The 15,163-nt window shown below is 42.7% G+C and overlaps 1 protein-coding gene across 1 annotated transcript in view; it reads right to left on the minus strand.

Annotated features, from left to right (window-relative positions):
• Window positions 1–15,163, minus strand: part of LOC124020753 (regulator of G-protein signaling 11-like) — a 70,233-nt gene that overhangs the window by 19,595 nt on the left and 35,475 nt on the right. The window contains exons 9-13 of the mRNA XM_046336012.1: window positions 8,481–8,537; window positions 6,689–6,712; window positions 6,204–6,265; window positions 1,585–1,698; window positions 843–958 (exon numbers count right to left, since the gene is read on the minus strand). Of these exons, the coding sequence (XP_046191968.1) occupies window positions 843–958; window positions 1,585–1,698; window positions 6,204–6,265; window positions 6,689–6,712; window positions 8,481–8,537 (373 nt within the window). The remainder of the gene's footprint in view (window positions 1–842; window positions 959–1,584; window positions 1,699–6,203; window positions 6,266–6,688; window positions 6,713–8,480; window positions 8,538–15,163) is intronic.

Below are 15,163 nucleotides of genomic sequence, written 5' to 3' on the forward strand. Positions count from 1 at the left end.
CTGTGTGTGTGTGTGTGTGGTGTTTCACCACTGAATTCTTTCTCCAGGTAGATCATAAACTCTCGTCTTCCCATGGTTGTGTCTGTGTGTGTGTGTGTGTGGTGTTTCACCACTGAATTCTTTCTCCAGGTAGATCATAAACTCTCGTCTTCCCATGGTTGTGTGTGTGTGTGTGTGTGTGTGGTGTTTCACCACTGAATTCTTTCTCCAGGTAGATCATAAACTCTCGTCTTCCCATGGTTGTGTCTGTGTGTGTGTGTGTGTGGTGTTTCACCACTGAATTCTTTCTCCAGGTAGATCATAAACTCTCGTCTTCCCATGGTTGTGTGTGTGTGTGTGTGTGTGTGGTGTTTCACCACTGAATTCTTTCTCCAGGTAGATCATAAACTCTCGTCTTCCCATGGTTGTGTGTGTGTGTGTGTGTGTGTGGTGTTTCACCACTGAATTCTTTCTCCAGGTAGATCATAAACTCTCGTCTTCCCATGGTTGTGTGTGTGTGTGTGTGTGTGTGGTGTTTCACCACTGAATTCTTTCTCCAGGTAGATCATAAACTCTCGTCTTCCCATGGTTGTGTGTGTGTGTGTGTGTGTGTGGTGTTTCACCACTGAATTCTTTCTCCAGGTAGATCATAAACTCTCGTCTTCCCATGGTTGTGTGTGTGTGTGTGTGTGTGGTGTTTCACCACTGAATTCTTTCTCCAGGTAGATCATAAACTCTCGTCTTCCCATGGTTGTGTGTGTGTGTGTGTGTGTGTGGTGTTTCACCACTGAATTCTTTCTCCAGGTAGATCATAAACTCTCGTCTTCCCATGGTTGTGTGTGTGTGTGTGTGTGGTGTTTCACCACTGAATTCTTTCTCCAGGTAGATCATAAACTCTCGTCTTCCCATGGAGTCGTTCAGAAGTTCCATGAAGCTGAAACTCCAGCGCTCCACTCTCAACCTGGTTGGAGTGCCCACCCTGACACACACACACACACACACCGCACATATCTTCCTGACACACACACGCCAACACAGACACACACACGCCAACACAGCACACACACACACACAACACATGCACGCAAAAACACACATGTTTTAAGTGTTAGTTGTGTCTGTGTAGGTGTTTGTGTGTGTGTCTGTTGGTGTGTGTTTGTGCGTGTGTGTGGGTTAGTGTGGTTTACGGTTAGCGTGTTTGTTGGTGTGTGTCTGTGTTGGCGTGTGTGTTGTGTGTCTGTGTTGGTGTGTGTGGTGTATGTGTGTGTTGGCGTGTGTGTGTCTGTGTTGGCGTGTGTGTGTTGGCGTGTGCGGCGTGTGTGTGTGTTTGTGTGCGTGTGTGTGTGTGTGTTGGCGTGTGTGTGTGTTGGCGTGTGTGTGTGTGTGTGTGTGTGTGTGTGTGTGTGTGTGTGTGTGTGTGTGTGTGTGTGTGTGTGTGTGTGTGTGTGTGTGTGTGTGTGTGTGTGTGTGTGTGTTGTGTGTTGGCGTGTGTGTGTGTGTGGTGTGTGTGTGTGTGTGTGTGTGTGTGTGTGTGTGTGTGTGTGTGTGTGTGTGTGTGTGTGTGTGTGTGTGTGTGTGTGTGTGTGTGTGTGTGTGTGTGTTTACATGTCAGTGTTGATGGTCCAGTGTGAGGTGTCGTCAGAGATCCAGGGGTTGCTAGGGAGACAGCCTGACATGATGGGGTCATGGTGGAGGTACTGCTCACTGTACTTCATGAAGCTACACACACACACACAGACACACACACACACACACACCCCGTTTAGCATCAATCTGCCTGAGGAGACATCCATTAGAGGCTCATAGAGACATAGAGAGAGAGAGAGAGAGAGAGAGAGAGAGAGAGAGAGAGAGAGTGAGAGAGAGAGACCACTGAGAGAGAGAGAGAGAGAGAGAGAGAAGAGTGTGTGTGTCTGTGTGTGTATTTGTGAGTGTATATGTGTGTGTAAGAATGTGTGTATGAGTGTGTGTTTACATGTGTGTGTGAGAAGGTGTGTCTGTGTGAGTATGTGTGTGTGAGAATGTGTGTATGATTGTGTTTATATGTGTGGGTTAAGGTTAGGTATTAACCAAATGGTTAAGGTTAGATATTAAGGTTAGGTATTAACTGAATGGTTAAGGTTAGGTATTAACTGAATGGTTACGGTTAGGTATTAAGGTTAGGTATTAACTGAATGGTTAAGGTTAGATATTAAGGTTAGGTATTAACTGAATGGTTAAGGTTAGGTATTAACTGAATGGTTACGGTTAGATATTAAGGTTAGGTATTAACTGAATGGTTAAGGTTAGGTATTAACTGAATGGTTACGGTTAGGTATTAAGGTTAGGTATTAACTGAATGGTTAAGGTTAGGTATTAACTGAATGGTTAAGGTTAGGTATTAACCAAATGGTTAAGGTTAGATATTAAGGTTAGGTATTAACTGAATGGTTAAGGTTAGGTATTAACTGAATGGTTACGGTTAGGTATTAAGGTTAGGTATTAACTGAATGGTTAAGGTTAGATATTAACTGAATGGTTACGGTTAGATATTAAGGTTAGGTATTAACTGAATGGTTAAGGTTAGGTATTAACTGAATGGTTACGGTTAGGTATTAAGGTTAGGTATTAACTGAATGGTTAAGGTTAGGTATTAACTGAATGGTTAAGGTTAGGTATTAACCAAATGGTTAAGGTTAGATATTAAGGTTAGGTATTAACTGAATGGTTAAGGTTAGGTATTAACTGAATGGTTACGGTTAGGTATTAAGGTTAGGTATTAACTGAATGGTTAAGGTTAGATATTAAGGTTAGGTATTAACTGACTGGTTAAGGTTAGGTATTAACTGAATGGTTAAGGTTAGGTTTTAACTGAATGGTTAAGGTTAGGTATTAACCAAATGGTTAAGGTTAGGTATTAAGGTTAGGTATTAACTGACTGGTTAAGGTTAGGTTTTAACTGAATGGTTAAGGTTAGGTATTAACCAAATGGTTAAGGTTAGGTATTAAGGTTAGGTATTAACTGACTGGTTAAGGTTAGGTATTAAGGTTAGGTTTTAACTGAATGGTTAAGGTTAGGTATTAACCAAATGGTTAAGGTTAGGTATTAAGGTTAGATATTAACTGAATGGTTAAGGTTAGGTATTAACTGAATGGTTAAGGTTAGGTATTAACCAAATTGTTAAGGTTATGTATTAACTGAATGGTTAAGGTTAGGTATTAAGGTTAGGTATTAACTGACTGGTTAAGGTTAGGTATTAACTGACTGGTTAAGGTTAGGTATTAAGGTTAGGTATTAACTGATGGTTAAGGTTAGGTATTAAGGTTAGGTATTAACTGACTGGTTAAGGTTAGGTATTAACTGACTGGTTAAGGTTAGGTATTAAGGTTAGGTATTAACTGAATGTTTAAGGTTAGGTATTAACTGAATGGTTAAGGTTAGGTATTAAGGTTAGGTATTAACTGAATGGTTAAGGTTAGGTATTAACTGAATGGTTAAGGTTAGGTTTTAACTGAATGGTTCAGTTTTTTAAAAGTTTTTTTAACCTTTATTTTACTAGGCAAGTCAGTTAAGAACAAATTCTTATTTTCAATGACGGCCTAAGAACAGTGGGTTAACTGCCTGTTCAGGGGCAGAACGACAGATTTGTACCTTGTCAGCTCAGGGGTTTGAACTTGCAACCTTGCGGTTACTAGTCCAACGCTCTAACCACTAGGCTACCCGCCCCAAGGTTAGATATTAAGGTTAGGTATTAACTGAATGGTTAAGGTTAGGTATTAACTGAATGGTTAAGGTTAGATATTAAGGTTAGGTATTAACTGACTGGTTAAGGTTAGGTATTAACTGACTGGTTAAGGTTAGGTATTAAGGTTAGGTATTAACTGACTGGTTAAGGTTAGGTATTAAGGTTAGGTATTAACTGAATGGTTAAGGTTAGGTATTAACTGACTGGTTACGGTTAGGTATTAAGGTTAGGTATTAACTGACTGGTTAAGGTTAGGTATTAAGGTTAGGTATTAACTGACTGGTTAAGGTTAGGTATTAAGGTTAGGTATTAACTGAATGGTTAAGGTTAGGTATTAACTGACTGGTTAAGGTTAGATATTAAGGTTAGGTATTAACTGAATGTTTAAGGTTAGGTATTAAGGTTAGGTATTAACTGAATGGTTAAGGTTGGGTATTAACTGAATGGTTAAGGTTGGGTATTAACTGAATGGTTAAGGTTAGGTATTAAGGTTAGGTATTAACTGACGGTTAAGGTTAGATATTAAGGTTAGGTATGAACTGAATGGTTAAGGTTATGTATTAACTGAATGGTTAAGGTTAGATATTAAGGTTAGGTATGAACTGAATGGTTAAGGTTATGTATTAACTGAATGGTTAAGGTTAGGTATTAACTGAATGGTTAAGGTTAGGTATTAAGGTTGGGTATTAACTGACTGGTTAAGGTTAGGTATTAACTGAATGGTTAAGGTTAGGTATTAAGGTTAGGTATTAACTGAATGGTTAAGGTTAGGTGTTTACTGACTGGTTAAGGTTAGGTATTAAGGTTAGGTATTAACTGACTGGTTAAGGTTAGGTATTAAGGTTAGGTATTAACTGAATGGTTAAGGTTAGGTATTAACTGACGGTTAAGGTTAGGTGTTTACTGACTGGTTAAGGTTAGGTATTAAGGTTAGGTATTAACTGAATGTTTAAGGTTGGGTATTAACTGACTGGTTAAGGTTAGGTATTAAGGTTAGGTATGAAATGAATGGTTAAGGTTAGATATTGAGGTTAGGTATTAACTGAATGGTTAAGGTTAGGTGTTAAGGTTAGGTATTAACTGAATGGTTAAGGTTAGGTATTAAGGTTAGGTATTAACTGAATGGTTAAGGTTAGGTATTAAGGTTAGGTATTAACTGAATGGTTAAGGTTAGGTATTAACTGACTGGTTAAGGTTAGGTATTAAGGTTAGGTATTAACTGACTGGTTAAGGTTAGGTGTTTACTGACTGGTTAAGGTTAGGTATTAAGGTTAGGTATTAACTGACTGGTTAAGGTTAGGTATTAAGGTTAGGTATTAACTGACTGGTTAAGGTTAGGTATTAAGGTTAGGTATTAACTGAATGGTTAAGGTTAGGTATTAACTGACTGGTTAAGGTTAGGTATGAAGGTTAGGTATTAATGGGATGGTTAAGGTCACGTATTAATTGACTGGTTAAGGTTAGGTATTAACTGAATGTTTAAGGTTAGATATTAAGGTTAGGTATTAACTGAATGGTTAAGGTTAGGTATTAACTGAATGGTTAAGGTTGGGTATTAACTGACTGGTTAAGGTTATGTATTAACTGAATGTTTAAGGTTAGATATTAAGGTTAGGTATTAACTGAATGGTTAAGGTTAGGTATGAAGGTTAGGTATTAATGGGATGGTTACGGTTAGATATGAAGGTTAGGTATTAACTGACTGGTTAAGGTTAGATATGAAGGTTAGGTATTAACTGACTGGTTAAGGTTAGATATGAAGGTTAGGTATTAATGGGATGGTTAAGGTCACGTATTAACTGACTGGTTAAGGTTAGATATTAAGGTTTGGGATATCACATCACTCTGTCTTTAAACTAAAATATCAAAAACAACTTTCTATTGCTGGATTTGAGCTTGCAATCTTTGGAATCAGAGGCAAATGCTTATGTCTACCATCCCCATCCCAACACCCAAACCTACTTGAAGGTAACAGAATGGTTAAGGTTAGGTAGGGTTAGGGTTAGGGTTATCCCCGTCCCAACACCCTAGAAACACCCAAACCTACTTGGAGGTAACAGAATGGTTAAGGTTAGGTATTAACACTATCCACCATCCCCGTCCCAACACCCTAGAAACACCCAAACCTACTTGGAGGTAACAGAATGGTTAAGGTTAGGTATTAACACTATCCACCATCCCCGTCCCAACACCCTAGAAACACCCAAACCTACTTGGAGGTAACAGAATGGTTAAGGTTAGGTATTAACACTATCCACCATCCCCGTCCCAACACCCTAGAAACACCCAAACCTACTTGGAGGTAACAGAATGGTTAAGGTTAGGTATTAACACTATCCACCATCCCCGTCCCAAACCCCTAGAAACACCCAAACCTACTTGGAGGTAACAGCCCCCCTAGTGGCCGGTTTCACGTCATCCCCCAACATCCTCTGACATGGATGGACGTCAAATACTAACTTGTATCACGCGTGACCAAGCTGTGTTTATGTAACATACGTCTCCAGACAGATGGAGGACTTGACCCGGTTTCTCCCCAGAGCTCTTCTACTGTGTTCAATCTGTAACCATCATACACACACACACACACACACACACACACACACACACACACACACACACACACACACACACACACACACACACACACACACACACACACACACACACACACACACACACACACACACACACACACACACACACACACACACACAGACAGACAGACAGACAGACAGACAGACAGACAGACAGACAGACAGACAGACAGACAGACAGACAGACAGACAGACAGACAGACAGACAGACAGACAGACAGACAGACAGACAGACAGACAGACAGACAGACAGACAGACAGACAGACAGACAGACAGACAGACAGACAGACAGACAGACAGACAGAGACACACACACACACGGTCAGAAGAATGTTTGTTTGTTATACCAGTATTAGAAACAGTATTTGTTATGTTGAGATGTTTACCTCTCTCTTGTAGTGGTCAGCGTTCTGGTCTGGAGAGAGGAGGAGGAGGAGTAAGTGGTAGGAGGAGGAGGAGACAGTGAGAGGAGGAGGAGACAGTGAGAGGAGGAGGATGAGACAGTGAGAGGAGGAGGAGGAGACAGTGAGGGGAGGAGGAGACAGTGAGAGTAGGAGGAAGAGACAGTGAGAGGACGAGGAGGAGACAGTGAGGGGAGGAGGAGGAGACAGTGAGAGGAGGAGGAGGAGACAGGGGGAGCAGGAGGAGACAGTGAGAGGACAAGGAGGAGACAGTGAGAGGAGGAGGATGAGACAGTGAGAGGAGGAGGAGGAGACAGGGGGAGCAGGAAGAGACAGTGAGAGGACGAGGAGGAGACAGTGAGGGGAGGAGGAGGAGACAGTGAGAGGAGGAGGAGACAGTGAGAGGAGGAGGAGGAGACAGTGAGAGGAGGAGGATGAGACAGTGAGAGGAGGAGGAGGAGACAGGGGGAGCAGGAAGAGACAGTGAGAGGACGAGGAGGAGACAGTGAGGGGAGGAGGAGGAGACAGTGAGAGGAGGAGGCGGAGACAGGGGGAGCAGGAGGAGACAGTGAGAGGACGAGGAGGAGACAGTGAGAGGAGGAAGAGGAGACATTTAGAGGTGAGAGGAGACAGTGAGGAGGGGGAGGTGGGAGAGGAGGAGGGAGAGAGAGTCTAGTGAGTAGTCATAATAAACACATTGGGGTTGTCATTTGTAAATGCAGTCAGTGTTAGTCATTATTGTAACTATAGTTGGTGTTACTATGGTGACGACAGACAGTGTAAGTTAGTATGGTGACCGGGTGTTTGTTCTCTGTTAGGAACACTTACTATGGACCTCGCGTGCAGCACCAGAGAGACGACAGTGAGAGATATAAAAGAGAAGGAGAGAGACATAGAGAGATAGATAGAAAGAAGGGGCGAGAGATGAGATAGAAACATGAAGAGATAGAGAGAGAGGGGAAAAGAGGAGATAGAGACATGGAGAGATGAGGAGATAGAGACATGGAGAGATAGATAGAGAGAAGGGGCAAGAGGAGAGATGAGATAGAGACATCGAAAGATAGAGAGGGGGAAAGAGTAGAGAGGAGATAGAGACATGGAGAGATAGAGAGGGGGAAAGAAAGATGGAGAGAGAAAGAAAGAGATAGAGACATGGAGAGGAGAGAGAAAGAGATGGAGAGAGAAAAGGAGATAGAGACATGGAGAGAGGAAAGGGGGAAAGAAAGATGGAGAGAGAAAGAGTAAAGAGGTGATAGAGACATGGAGAGACAGAAAGTGGGAAAGAGTAGAGAGGAGATAGAGACATGGAGAGATAGAGAGGGGGAAAGAAAGATGGAAAGAGGAGATAGAGACATGGAGAGATAGAGAGAGAGGGGGAAAGAGGAGAGAGGAGATAGACATAGAGAGATAGAGAGGAGAGAAGAGAGACATGGAGAGATAGAGGGGGAAAGAGGAGAGAGGAGAGTGATATGGAAAGAGGAGAGAGAAAAGAGGAGAGAGGAGATGGAGACATGGAGAGATAGAGAGGGGGAAAGAGGAGAGAGAAGATAGAGACATGGAGAGATAGAGGGGGAAAGAAAGATGGAGAGAGAGAGGAGATAGAGAGACATGGAGAGATAGAAATGGAGTAAGAAAGATGGAGAGAGGAGAAAGAGAAATAGAGAGAAAACAAAAGAGAAAGTGAGAGAGAAGCAGATAATTTAGTTTTATTACTGAACAACAAGTTTCAGGTCTGAGTGGTTATTGAGGTCTGTGGTCAGAGTTACAGGTTACTGACCAGTGCGAGGACGTTGCATCTCTCAGGTCCCAGATCCAACACGTCAAATGCCCCCGGCTGCAACACACACACACACTTTATTTTATTTATTTTTATTTCACCTTTATTTAACCAGGTAGGCCAGTTGAGAAGAAGTTCTCATTCATAACTGCGACCTGGCCAAAATAAAGCAAAGCAGTGCGAGAGAGGGTCCAGATTGTCAAGCTGATTTTTAGGTGTCCAGATTTCCCAGCTGATTTGTAGGGGCCCAGATTGTCCAGCTGATTTGTAGGGTCCAGATTTCCCAGCTGATTTGTAGGGGCCCAGATTGTCCATCTTATTTGTAGGGTCCAGATTGTCCAGCTGATTTGTACGGGTCCAGATTGTCCAGCTGATTTGTACGGGTCCAGATTGTCCAGCTGATTTGTAGGGTCCAGATTTCCCAGCTGATTTGTAGGGGTCCAGATTGTCCAGCTGTTTTGTAGGGGTCCAGATTGTCCAGCTGTTTTGTACGGGTCCAGATTGTCCAGCTGATTTGTAGGGTCCAGATTTCCCAGCTGATTTGTAGGGGTCCAGATTGTCCAGCTGTTTTGTAGGGGTCCAGATTGTCCAGCTGATTTGTAGGGTCCAGATTGTCCAGCTGATTTGTACGGGTCCAGATTGTCCAGCTGATTTGTAGGGGTCCAGATTGTCCAGCTGATTTGTAGGGGTACAGATTGTCCAGCTGTTTTGTAGGTTCCAGATTTCCCAGCTGATTTGTAGGGGTCCAGATTGTCCAGCTGATTTGTACGGGTCCAGATTGTCCAGCTGATTTGTAGGGGTCCAGATTGTCCAGCTGTTTTGTACGGGTCCAGATTGTCCAGCTGATTTGTAGGGTCCAGATTTCCCAGCTGATTTGTAGGGGTCCAGATTGTCCAGCTGTTTTGTAGGGGTCCAGATTTGTAGGGTCCAGATTGTCCAGCTGATTTGTAGGGTCCAGATTGTCCAGCTGATTTGTACGGGTCCAGATTGTCCAGCTGATTTGTAGGGGTCCAGATTGTCCAGCTGTTTTGTAGGTTCCAGATTTCCCAGCTGATTTGTAGGGGTCCAGATTGTCCAGCTGATTTGTAGGGTCCAGATTGTCCAGCTGATTTGTAGGGGTCCAGATTGTCCAGCGTAGTGCTACTACACTAGGCGAGCTAGAGACACAGCGATTCAGTAGTGCTACTACCCTAGGCAAGCTAGAGACACAGCGATTCAGTAGTGCTACTACGCTAGGCGAGCTAAAGACACAGCGATTCAGTAGTGCTACTACGCTAGACGAGCTAGAGACACAGCGATTCAGTAGTGCTACTACGCTAGGCGAGCTAGAGACACAGCGATTCAGTAGTGCTACTACGCTAGGCGAGCTAGAGACACAGCGATTCAGTAGTGCTACTACGCTAGGCGAGCTAGAGACACAGCGATTCAGTAGTGCTACTACACTAGGCGAGCTAGAGACACAGCGATTCAGTAGTGCTACTACACTAGGCGAGCTAGAGACACAGCGATTCAGTAGTGCTACTACACTAGGTGAGCTGAATACACAGCGATTCAGTAGTGCTACTACACTAGGCGAGCTAGAGACACAGCGATTCAGTAGTGCTACTACACTAGGTGAGCTGAATACACAGCGATTCAGACAGCTAGCGGGCCGGGGATAGCAGATGGGCCACTGGGGACGTCGCGACGGAAGACCCTGTTGAAACCACCTCGGACGGTTATGTCAACAGACCAGTCGTGATGGATCGTCGGGGCTCCGTGACGACCTTAAAGGGTCTAGGCCAATTGGCAAACGAGGTATTGTAGCCCAAGAATTGGCTGATGAACCTCTTCGGCTAGCCAGGAGATGGGCCTAGCTTGAGGCTAGCTCCAGGCTAACTGGTGCTTGCTTCAGGACAGAGACGTTAGCCAGGAATAGCCACTCGGATAGCAGCTAGCCAGCTACGATGATCTGGTGTAACGGTTCAGAACTTGCAGTAGGAATCCGGAGATGTGGTAGACAAAAAGCAGTCCGATAATCTCTGGGTATATCGCGCGGTGCAGACTGGCAGGAATTGACCGGGCTGAGGCTGGCTGATGTCCATGTTAACGGTGATGATCGCTAGCAGTGGCTAACTGGCTAGTAGCTAGTTAGCTGGCTAGCTTCTGGTGGGGGGTTCCGGTTCTAAAGTATAAAATAGCAGATCCGTACCACGTTGGGTGAGGTTCTAAAGTCTAAAATAGCAGATCCGTTGGGTGAGGTTCTAAAGTCTAAAATAGCAGATCCGTACCACGTTGGGTGAGGTTCTAAAGTCTAAAATAGCAGATCCTAAAGTCTAAAATAGCAGATCCGTACCACGTTGGGTGAGGTTCTAAAGTCTAAAATAGCAGATCCGTACCACATTGGGTGAGGTTCTAAAGTCTAAAATAGCAGATCCGTACCACGTTGGGTGGGCCAAAAGTTTTGAGAATGACACAAATATTAATTTTCACAACGTCTGCTGCTTCAGTGTCTTTAGATATTTTTGTCAGATGTTACTATGGAATTGTTATGGGATTTTTATGAATAATGCTTAATTGTGTATACATTTAGCTTAGAACTATAACTAAACAGAATACTACTCTGTTACTGTATGAATGTATGAATCTTATTATAATCATAACACTGAATATAATGTGTGTAGTTTTAGTCAAGAATTAGAACAAGGACTTTCTGTTCCTACCCAGGGAGGGGAGAGACCTTGGGCTTGTAGTAGATTGTTTAACAGGTGGCAGACAATGTGAAAAGGCTTGTGAACTATATTGCCGTTGTATCTGAGAGGAGGGACATTTACGATGAAATGTGAGGTATATAAACCAATGTACATGGTATTATGACCAGAGCTCTCACAAATAAACGTCTTGAGGATTGACCACAAGTTTTCAGTGGGATTAATGTCTGGTGAGTTTCCTGGCTATGGACCCAAAATATCGATGTTTTGTTCGCCAAGCCACTTAGTTATCACTTTTGCCTTATGGCAAGGTGCTCCATCATGCTGGAAAAGGCATTGTTCGTCACCAAACTGTTCCTGGATGGTTGGGAGAAGTTGCTCTCGGAGGATGTGATGGTACCAATCTTTATTCATGGCTGTGTTCTTAGGCAAATTGTGAGTGAGCCCACTCCCTTGGCTGAGAAGCAACCCCACACATGAATGGTCTCAGGATGCTTTAGTGTTGGCATGACACAGGACTGATGGTTGCGCTCACCTTGTCTTCTCCAGACAAGCTTTTTCCGGATGCCCCAAACAATCGGAAAGGGGATTCATCAGTGAAAATGACTTTACCTCAGTCCTCAGCAGTCCAATCCCTGTACCTTTTGCAGAAAATCAGTCTGTCCCTGATGTTTTTCTTGGAGAGAAGTGGCTTCTTTGCTGCCCTTCTTGACACCAGGCCATTCTCCAAAAGTCTTTGTCTCACTGTGCGTGCAGATGCACTCACACCTGCCTGTTGCCATTCCTGAGCAAGCTCTGTACTGGTGGTGCTCCAATCATGCAGCTGAATCAACTTTAGGAGACAGTCCTGCCGCTTGCTGGACTTTCTTGCGCGCCCTAAAGCCTTCTTTACATCAATTGAACCACTCTCCTTAAAGTTCTTGATGATCCGATAAATGGTTGATTTAGGTGCAATTTTACTGGCAGCAATATCCTTGCCTGTGAAGCCCTTTTTGTGCAACGCAATGACGACAGCACGTGTTTCCTTGCAGGTAACCATGGTTGATAGAGGAAGAACAATGATTCCAAGCACCACCCTCCTTTTGAAGCTTCCAGTCTGTTATTCGAACTCAATCAGCATGATAGAGTGATCTCCAGCCTTGTCCTCGTCAACACTCACACCTGTGTTAACGAGAGAATCACTGACATGAGGTCAGCTGGTCCTTTTGTGGCAGGGCTGAAATGCAGTGGAAATGTTTTTGGGGGATTCAGTTCATTTGCATGGCAAAGAGGGACTTTGCAACTAATTTCAATTCATCTCATCACTCTTCATAATGTTATGGAGTATATGCAAATTGCCATCATACAAACTGAGGCAGCAGACCTTGTGAAAATGAATATTTGTTATTCTCAAAACTTTTGGCCACGACTGTACACGGGACAAGACAAAAACAGAAGTTCAACTGCTATGCCATCTTGGTCAGCTGACACACACACACACACACACACACACACACACACACACACACACACACACACACACACACACACACACACACACACACACACACACACACACACACACACACACACACACACACACACACACACACACACACACACACACACACACACACACACACACACACACACACACACACACACACACACACACACACACACACACACACACACACACACACACACACACACACACACACACACACACACACACACACACACACACACACACACACACACACACACACACAGTCAGCTCTGAGAGAGAGTGAGCACTTAGCCCTGCTCATGTTTTCCACTCTATTTCCTCCATCTTTATTCCCTCCATTCTCTCTCTCCACTCCTCTTCACTCTCTTTTCCTCCGCTCCTCCTCTTTAATTCATGAGAATTAAGGAACAGAAGAGAAAGTGCACCCTCCCCTCCACTCTCTCCTCCTCTCCCTCTTTACCCTCTCTCCTCCTCTCCCTCAACTCCACTCTCTCCTCCCCTCACTGCTCCTCCTTGTCTCTATACCCCCTCCCTCCCTCTCCCTCACTCCCCTTATATATTTTTTCTAGCTGAAGGTTTTAATAGATGAAATCTTCATAATTTTGTGTCTGAGACAGTTAAACTGGTCTGGGTTAGACGGATCTGGTCTGGGTCTGGGTTAGACTGGTCTGGGTCTGGGTTAGACTGATTTGGTCTGGGTTAGACGGATCTGGTCTGGGTCTGGGTTAGACTGATCTGGTCTGGGTCTGGGTTAGACTGGTCTGGGTCTGGGTTAGACTGGTCTGGGTCTGGGTTAGACTGGTCTGGGTCTGGGTTAGACTGATTTGGTCTGGGTTAGACTGATCTGGTCTGGGTTAGACGGATCTGGTCTGGGTTAGACTGATTTGGTCTGGGTTAGACTGATCTGGTCTGGGTTAGACGGATCTGGTCTGGGTCTGGGTTAGACGGATCTGGTCTGGGTCTGGGTTAGACTGGTCTGGATCTCGGTTAGACTGATTTGTTCTGGGTCTGGGTTAGACTGATCTGGTCTGTAGTAGTACTGCTAGTATAGTAGTAGTAGTAGTAGTAGCAGTATAGTGCTAGTAGTATAGTAGTAGTAACATAAGTAGTATAGTAGTAGTATATTATTAATATTAGTTGTATAGTAGTATAGTAGTAATATTAGTAGTATAGCAGTAGTAGTATGAGTAGAATGGTAGTAGTAATATTGGTTGTATAGTGATAGTGGTAGAGTAGTATAGTAGTAGCAGTGCAGTAGCAGTAGTGTTAGTAGTATGTCGATGGTAGTATAGTAGTAGTAATATTAGTAGTATAGTTATAGTAGTAGTAGTAGTAATAGTAGTATAGTAGTAGTAGTAGTCTAGCAGTGGTAATATTAGTAGTATAGTAGTAGCAGTACAGTAGTAGTAATATTAGTCAAATTAGTAGTAGTAGAAATAGTAATAGTCGTAGTGTATTAGTAGTAGTCATAATATAGTCATAGTATAGTAGTAGTATTAGTAGAAATAGTAATAGCTGTAGTGTAGTAGTAATAGTCATAGAATAGTCGTAGTATAGTAGTGGTAGCAGTAGAAATAGTAATAGCTGTAGTGTAGTAGTAGTAGTAATAGTCATAGAATAGTCGTAGTATAGTAGTGGTAGCAGTAGAAATAGTAATAGTCATAGTGTAGTAGTAGTAGTAGTAGTAGTCGTAGTATAGTAGTAGTATTAGTAGAAATAGTAATAGCCGTAGTGTAGTAGTAGTAGTAATAGTCATAGAATAGTCGTAGTATAGTAGTGGTAGCAGTAGAAATAGTAATAGCTGTAGTGTAGTAGTAGTAGTCATAGAATAGTCATAGTATAGTAGTAGTATTAGTAGAAATAGTAATAGCTGTAGTGCAGTAGTAGTAGTCGTAGTATAGTCGTAGTATCGTAGTAGTATTAGTAGAAATAGTAATAGCTGTAGTGTAGTAGTAGTAGTCATAGAATAGTCATAGTATAGTAGTAGTATTAGTAGAAATAGTAATAGCTGTAGTGTAGTAGTAGTAGTCATAGAATAGTCATAGTATAGTAGTGGTAGTAGTAGAAATAGTAATAGTCATAGTGTAGTAGTAGTAATAGTAGTCGTAGTATAGTCGTAGTATCGTAGTAGTATTAGTAGAAATAGTAATAGCTGTAGTGTAGTAGTAGTAGTAGTAATAGTCATAGAATAGTCATAGTATAGCAGTGGTAGCAGTAGAAATAGTAATAGTCATAGTGTAGTAGTAGTAGTAGTAGTAGTCGTAGTATAGTCGTAGTATCGTAGTAGTATTAGTAGAAATAGTAATAGCCGTAGTGTAGTAATAGTCATAGAATAGTCGTAGTATAGTAGTAGTATTAGTAGAAATAGTAATAGTCATAGTGTAGTAGTAGTAGTAGTAGTCGTAGTATAGTCGTAGTATCGTAGTAGTATTAGTAGAAATAGTAATAGCCGTAGTGTAGTAGTAGTAGTAATAGTCATAGAATAGTCGTAGTATAGTAGTGGT

Source organism: Oncorhynchus gorbuscha, unplaced genomic scaffold (genome assembly GCF_021184085.1).
Source record: "Oncorhynchus gorbuscha isolate QuinsamMale2020 ecotype Even-year unplaced genomic scaffold, OgorEven_v1.0 Un_scaffold_901, whole genome shotgun sequence".
NCBI classification, from domain to species: domain Eukaryota; kingdom Metazoa; phylum Chordata; class Actinopteri; order Salmoniformes; family Salmonidae; genus Oncorhynchus; species Oncorhynchus gorbuscha.